At 35.6% G+C, this 8,501-nt stretch overlaps 1 protein-coding gene across 1 annotated transcript; it reads left to right on the top strand.

Moving 5' to 3' along the window:
* Positions 1-3: 3 nt before the first annotated feature.
* Positions 4-8,240, top strand: LOC132555775 (ERI1 exoribonuclease 2-like). Its single transcript, XM_060220138.1, has 8 exons — positions 4-29; positions 468-535; positions 1,375-1,455; positions 4,143-4,270; positions 4,705-4,855; positions 5,723-5,905; positions 6,717-6,805; positions 7,164-8,240. Exons 1-8 carry the CDS (start codon positions 4-6, stop codon positions 8,223-8,225), a joined length of 1,788 nt encoding a protein of 595 aa, XP_060076121.1. The 3' UTR covers positions 8,226-8,240.
* The last annotated feature ends 261 nt before the right edge of the window (positions 8,241-8,501 follow it).

Raw genomic sequence — 8,501 nt, 5'->3', positions numbered from 1 at the left:
AGAATGAAAACTACGAAAGAATTGGCAAGGTAACCGCATCTACGGTCTAGCTAACTCACGATAAACGATTTACTCGAAACACACACACTAGAACACTATGACCCTACTTGCACTGTAGGCGAACTGCATGTATGTCTCCTTCGTCCAGACTGAGTCACAGTTACACCGAAAAATTCCGGGTCTCCAAAAGGATAATTTAACGGTTAGGAATTTGCCTAAATTTGACGTAAATATTCATATGTATTTTGCTGTTATTGATATTTACATTTTTATTGACATTTGATATTTACATTTTTATTGACATTTGATATTTACATTTTTATTGACAATGTCAATAAAAATGTAAATATCAATACATCAATAATAGAAGAGGAAATGTCCACTCTTCTTATAATTAATGACTATAGTTTTGTGTCTTTCTGATTATGTAACAGTTATTTAAGTAGCAACTAATTCAATCATTTAAGGGAACTTGGACTTCTGAGGGAACGCACACTATCAACATCTGCTGGCAGCAAAAAGTCACGATCTCCAAGTAAGATTTCGTTTAGATTAATAGAAGTTCTTTCTTAACATATTGTCAATTTTTGGATTATTTATGTTATTTAATGTCCTAAAGGTGAAGGGATATAAAATAAGCATAAAAAATAAATTGTGATAGTTTTTAACATTTGTGCTGAAATTCTCAATACCTTGTATCAAGATTCACAACACATACATCTTTTTCTGTTATTTCTTAAAAGCTTGTAGGAAAAGATTGACATGAAATGGAAATTCAACACAATAGGTTCATGATTTATAACAGTGAAAGTACTCCAATCAATTGAAACAAAAGAAAGTTTTGGAAAATGGACCCCAGTTTTGGCCTTAAACCAGAATGATAAAACGGTAATTCACAATATAAAATCATAATTTTATATTTCCAGCAAAAGTTGACATCCATGTAATCAATTTCTTGAAAATATTTAAAAAATGATTTTGGTAGAAACTGACAGTTTTGCAGTATTTCTTAATTTTGATAAGAATAAAAATGCAGCAATACTATGGGGCCAATAAAGGAGAAAATAATGTAATTTTGGAATTTTCGATTAATCCTGTTTTATAATGTTACAACTAAATATCCTAAATTACTCTCAGGGACCTTTTACTTAATCAGAATGAAATAGACTGTTGTAAAAAAATGATTCAGAAAGAAAATTTCAATCTGTGGTTCAGGATTTTGAGCACAACCAGTCAGCTTCAATATCTAAAATATCACCTTATTTCTAGTTGATTTTTTTATGCCCATTGGAATCCATATGCATCAGTCTTTCATTTTTTCCATGCTGATCCACAAATACATATATCATAGCTATTGATTTTCATTTTGTGCAGGTCAGCCGTTTGGATATCTTATAGTTTTGGACTTTGAATCCACCTGTTGGAAAGAGAAGAAATTCCAAACACAGGAAATCAGTAAGTCTTAGAGGAAGTTGGAGGTCAATGAATGAATGTGAAAATTCAGAGGTTTTCTATGAAAAAGCATGAATTAGAAATTTGTCAAAGAGAGAGCATATATTGTTTGATTTTCATTCAGTAAGCATCAATAAGAAGGTTTGCAGTGCTATAAGTCATCCTCGATACGCCAGAGCTTATAATCACTTTTGATCTCTAGACCCCTAGAAAATGTCATGGCAAAATTGAAGGCACAAGTGAAGTACACTCTTTGATTGGTTCCAGGAGAAAAAATTGTCCAATCACAGGCTGATATGCTCTTTTTGAATGAATATAAAATGTATTACAAAGGAGTGACATCCAACTTCAAAAGCCACTGCAATAAACCGTTATGTAACCTCGAGATTTGTACCATGTAGTGTGAGTGAGAATGGATTGAATGGTTTACGGGGAGTGAGAATGGATTGAATGGTTTTCAGGGAGTGAGAATGGATTGAATGGTTTACGGGGAGTGAGAATGGATTGAATGGTATACAGGGAGTGAGAATGGATTGAATTGTTTACAGGGAGTGAGAATGGATTGCATGGTTTACAGGGAGTGAGAATGGATTGCATGGTTTACAGGGAGTGAGAATGGATTGAAATGTTTACAGGGAGTGAGAATGGATTGCATGGTTTACAGGGAGTGAGAATGGATTGAAATGTTTACAGGGAGTGAGAATGGATTGAAATGTTTACAGGGAGTGAGAATGGATTGAATGGTTTACAGGAGTGAGAATGGATTGAATGGTTTACAGGGAGTGAGAATGGATTGCATGGTTTACAGGGAGTGAGAATGGATTGAAATGTTTACAGGGAGTGAGAATGGATTGAATGGTTTACAGGGAGTGAATATGGATTGAAATGTTTACAGGGAGTGAGAATGGATTGAATGGCTTATGGGGAGTGAGAATGGATTGAATGGTTTACAGGGAGTGAGAATGGATTGAATGGTTTACAGGGAGTGAGAATGGATTGAATGGTTTACAGGGAGTGAGTATGGATTGGATTGCGGGGAGTGAGAATGGAATAAATGGTTTACAGGGAGTGAGAATGGATTGAATGATTTACAGGGAGTGAGTATGGATTGAATGGTTTACAGGGAGTGAGAATGGATGGAATGGTTTATGGGGAGTGAGAATGGATTGAATGGTTTGCGGGAAATGAGAATGGATTGAATGGTTTACAGGTAGTGAGAATGGATTGAATGGTTTACGGGAGAGAGAATGGATTGAATGGTTTACGGGAGTGAGAATGGATTGAATGGTTTACAGGGAGTGAGAATGGATTGAATGGTTTACGGGAGTGAGAATGGATTGAATGGTTTACAGGGAGTGAGAATGGATTGAATGGTTTGTGGGGAGTGAGAATGGATTGAATGGTTTGTGGGGAGTGAGAATGGATTGAATGGTTAACGGGAGTGGGAATGGATTGCGGGGAGTTAGAATGGATTGCATGGTTTACAGGGAGTGAGAATGGATTAAATGGTTTACAGGGAGTGAGAATGGATTGCGGGGAGTTAGAATGGATTGCATGGTTTACAGGGAGTGAGAATGGATTGAATGGTTTACAGGGAGTGAGAATGGATTAAATGGTTTACAGGGAGTGAGAATGGATTAAATGGTTTACAGGGAGTGAGAATGGATTAAATGGTTTACAGGGAGTGAGAATAGATTGCGGGGAGTTAGAATGGATTGCATGGTTTACAGGGAGTGAGAATGGATTGCATGGTTTACAGGGAGTGAGAATGGATTGAATGGTTTACAGGGAGTGAGAATGGATTAAATGGTTTACAGGGAGTGAGAATGGATTAAATGGTTTGTGGGGAGTGAGAATGGATTAAATGGTTTACAGGGAGTGAGAATGGATTAAATGGTTTACAGGGAGTGAGAATGGATTAAATGGTTTACAGGGAGTGAGAATGGATTAAATGGTTTACAGGGAGTGAGAATGGATTAAATGGTTTGTGGGGAGTGAGAATGGATTAAATGGTTTACAGGGAGTGAGAATGGATTAAATGGTTTTCAGGGAGTGAGAATGGATTAAATGGTTTACAGGGAGTGAGAATGGATTGCGGGGAGTTAGAATGGATTGCATGGTTTACAGGGAGTGAGAATGGATTAAATGGTTTACAGGGAGTGAGAATGGATTAAATGGTTTGTGGGGAGTGAGAATGGATTAAATGGTTTACAGGGAGTGAGAATGGATTAAATGGTTTACAGGGAGTGATAATGGATTGCGGGGAGTTAGAATGGATTGAATGGTTTACAGGGAGTGAGAATGGATTAAATGGTTTACAGGGAGTGAGAATGGATTAAATGGTTTGTGGGGAGTGAGAATGGATTAAATGGTTTACGGGAGTGAGAATGGATGGAATGGTTTACAGGGAGTGAGAATGGATGGAATGGTTTACGGGGAGTGAGAATGGATGGAATGGTTTACGGGGAGTGTAAGGTTTTTTAATGGATGATTTATGCCTGAAGATTTTTGCTTCTGTACCTTTGGTTTTGACATCTTCATGAATATTCATGGTTAATTATTTGACCACAATGAATTTTAAACATGACCATTTCAGTTCATATCTTCACTTTTTGCTTTTTTATTAATATACTTATACTGTTGTTTGAGATTTCAAGTCAGTCATTGTTTACTTGTATCACTTTTGCCAGTTGAGTTTCCAGCAGTGCTACTCAATACAACTACAGGGGATATTGAAAGTGAGTTCCACTACTATGTTCAGCCACAGGAGCAGCCTATACTCAGTGAGTTCTGTCAGGAACTGACAGGCATCACACAGGTAAATTCTACTGCTTCTTTGTGGCACACTCGGACTGTCTATGTTGTGACATAGTTCTTTGCATGCTGCTAATATAAGAAACAGAACGTTTATACAAACTGTATCTGTTTGTCCCTGATATCATAGGCTTCAATATATATAATCAAGTACATGTATTAATATCAGTGTTCTATTTAATTCAATATATGGAATAAGGTTTTATTAAAAGTGTTCAGGATCTTTTTCCTTTTGAATGTCATAAATATCCAAATGTTTTCAGTGTGTCAGAATTTCATTAAGTTCCTTATTTATATGTAACATTTGTAGATGACTATCTCTACTTTACAAGGAGATTCAATGATACAATATGCATGTATCAGCTTATTGTAAACCATAAATTAATTATGTGTTTCACAAAGTTTGCTAATTGTTTCTGGCTAATTCCTCTTGTACAGGAACAGGTTGATGAAGGAATTCCTCTGAGATTTTGCCTGAAAAAGTTCTCTAAGTGGTTAGATGGCCTGTGTAAGGACAAGGGGATAACATTCTCACCTGTTGTGGGTCAACAGTCAAGATTGAAGGCCACCACATTTGTCACATGGTCAGGTATTGTGATCTTTGCCATGTTTTAAATATCAGTTTAACTTGTACACTACAATTTTTTTTACATTGGCCATCTCTTCAATTTATCGTATATTTTAATTGAACCAGTTTAACATTCTAGTTCTTTGAGGTATTTTTTATCTTTGGTGGGGCGATGGTGGGGGTTGTACATTCGACCAGAATTGATTTAAGGAAATTTTTTAGTGTTTGGGTTTTAGGACTCAGTCAATTTCACCAGTGTTTAAAAGTTAAATTTAGCTGTGTGTCTTAACTGCTAATGGATTTTGAGAATTGGTAATTCAATTTAATTTTATCATCGGTTTCTAGTTTTGTGGATTTGTATCTTCTGTAAAACAAATACAATTGTATTTTAATTTGATATCAGTCATTTATATTTTTCCTCTGAATTTTGTTGTGTTTGGATCTAGAAATTCAGAAAGTTCAGGGATGGTAATCAAACTTCTTGTGGAAGTATGATGTGATTTGCACTAGTTACTTTCCATTATTTTCACCATTAAGTTATGTGGTGTATTGTCAGTCCACTTATTGGAGTGATGTTTCAGATATCTATCTCTGTTATAACAATACTGTATAGTAGCATTAATTCAACTTTGTAATTGGATGATTAGAACATATGTGGCTTCATTTCCTTCCCACAGCTCTTTCATGATATGAGATAACTTAGATGTAGAATCTTCTGAGATGTCTACCAGACGAAAAATCATTTTCCAGAAGTGATATCACCAAAACACTGACTTCCTTTTAGGTTAAGGCTTGACTTATCAGTTTACAATCCAGAGTGAATTTGGGAGGATTGTTTGTTAAAAAGATGTCTTTGAAACATTTAAACATTTGTTTGATTAATTTCAGATTGGGATTTGGGTGTGTGTCTTTTCAATGAATGTAAAAGAAAGCAGCTGTTGAGGCCAGCACAACTTAACAGCTGGATTGATCTGAGAGCAACATACAGGAAATTCTATAACCGACGGCCACAGGGTTTAAATGGAGCTCTGCAGGACCTCGGTATCACATTTGAGGGGCGGGAACATTCAGGTAAAACTCATACATATACACTGATGCTCATAATTATTCTACCTACCTTAATTCCATTTTTTATGTTTAATTACAAAGTTAGCAAAAAAAAAGTTATTGTAAAAAAAGAAAGTAAAGAAAATAAAGCTCAGAACTGACCTTCTGGTACTTTGAAATTTGTTTCTTGTAATTGTCTCCCTTTGAGTTTTTTAAGGAAAAACACCATCCACTTTTGTTAGATTGTTTCAGGCAATTCATCTGTCAGTTGTATTAATCTTCAGCACGAGTAACATTTTCTACTCTACTGTTCGAATAACAAGGAAGATTTTCAGTTATTTGAAATTCAGTGATGGCTATATAACTTCTGTTGTTATACTATATATGATACCCTTTTGTACCCTGGATATACTTTACTTTTTTCTAAAATGTAATATAGTATTATTATTTTCAAATCTCTAATCTTTGAAAGTGCTGCTAGTGTTAAGTTTCTGCTGAACTTGTCATAGAACTTTTAAACAATAAAAAATACTAATTACTGGTACATTTATTGTATTAAGATCATTGAAAATAAAATTTCTTTTGTTTTGCTGGACAACTGGTCATCAAGTTGAAGATAAGTTGTGTGAAATTTGAATATGCTACAATGAATACCTTTGATTACTGACATCCTAAAAGAAGAAATCTCTGACAACAGACAGATATTAAACCTGAAGCTTCAATACGTTAAATTTTATGCTGACATAAATAATGGAAATGTTCAGAATGATAAGCAAAATAATAGATACACCATTGATGCTGGTATGAGAGATATTTTACACTGCTCTATTTCTAGGTCTACATGATTCCCGTAACACTGCCCGACTGGCCTGGAGAATGACTAGAGATGGATGTGTGTTGACCACCACCAAAACACTCAAGCTGGTATGACGGATTGCTAGTAGTTTTTAGTCCAGGCAATGACATTAAGTTGGTGTTAAGATTACATTTGAACAAACATCATTGTAACAAAAAACAAACATTTAATTTGAACTTCATCTGATGTGATTTTAACAATTTTAGAAATTTGACTTATGCTTTGTTTAATTACAGAAAACTCGTTACAATAGTTATGTGATACTGAGAGATGCAAATTAATTAGACAATGATATAATTTTTAGATTTGAAATGTTTTCATTTTAGATTGCATATCTAGCAGTGTTTTTATTTAATGTGATATAGTAACTATGCTTTACAAAATAAAATTTGTTTACCCTTAGATTTGTTTGTTGTTTATTGTCAGAGTGAGGAGTCCAGTAGTAAAACAAGAATTCCTAAAGCTCTGCCTGTTGACAGTAGTACAGCTGTGAGAATGTCTCAGACTGATGAACACCATGTTGCAGTCAACAAGGCTTCGTCTGATGTCCAAAACCTAAAAAGTCCAAGCAGAAGTCCATGTCACAAGAAAAGGAAAACAGACACACTTTCGTCACCCACCAGGAAACCTAGCAACACTGCTCTGGGTTTTGTGGTATTAAGTCCAAGGACTGCTAGAAGTAAAATACCAGTAAGGTCACCAAAAGCTTCAGATCATAGAAACATTTCAACCACAACGAAACTGTCCATTGTGGATCAGATTTACAGAGATCCTGGTGATGAAAATTCAACAGCGACTTGTTTATCCAAACAAAATGGTAAGAAATCACTTACAGGCCTGAAAAGCAGAGACAACAATATCTTGTGTTGTACACGACAACTCAACCAGACAACAAAAATTAACAGTACTTTCTTTAAAACTCCAAAAAACATCAAAATAACAGTCCCAAACATAGAAGGGAAAGATTCTTCTAAGCACCAGTCTAAATCTGCATCATTCAGAATTCCACTTCAGATGGAGGATCCTCAATCCAGGACCATGAACTCCTCTGTTTTCTCTGGAAAATCAACAGGACAGGAAACCTTGACCTCATTTACTAGTTATGTTACGCCAACGAATTCCTCCATCAGAAAGTCAGACAACAGAAAAAGCGGTATGAAGGAAACTCCCCCTCTATGTCGCTGTGGTAAGCGATCAAAGAGACGCATGGCTCAAACACCAGGGCCTAACATGGGCCGATTTTTCTTCACCTGTGGTGCTGGGTCTCGCCCAAGTAAACCCCAGGAAAACAGAAAAGGTTGTGAATACTTTAAGTGGGAATCGGTAGTCAGGACAGACACAAATAATAGTTATAACAGTTCTTTCCAAAGTGATGGGAACAGATCCGACACTGGCTTGCCATTCAAACAGGTTGTACTGACAAGTGGATTTTCACAACGAAAAAGTCTTGGTATTAGATCTACTGTCCTTAGACCACCAATTAGGTAAGATATAGCAGGAATGAACTTGACCAATCTGAAGTTAAAAATACCTAAATACTCAGTATTTTATCTGTGTCTGTGCAATAATAGATGGATATTGTACAATTTATTTTCATCCCTGTTTCATCAGATAATGCTCAAATCCCCTTCATCCTTGGTCTGTACCTCCATCTGTAAACATTCTTTGTTATCACTATTTCTTGAGAAGAACTGGAAGGATATTTCTCAGACTTGATGTATATATGTTCTCCATGATCCCCATGTGCCAATTTAATTTTGAGAC

This window comes from Ylistrum balloti, unplaced genomic scaffold, assembly GCF_031769215.1.
Source record: "Ylistrum balloti isolate Yb309-2 unplaced genomic scaffold, AGI_CSIRO_Ybal_v1 Utg370512, whole genome shotgun sequence".
NCBI classification, from domain to species: domain Eukaryota; kingdom Metazoa; phylum Mollusca; class Bivalvia; order Pectinida; family Pectinidae; genus Ylistrum; species Ylistrum balloti.
Note: the sequence above shows the minus strand (reverse complement) of the source record. Positions and strands in the feature narration are given on the sequence as shown.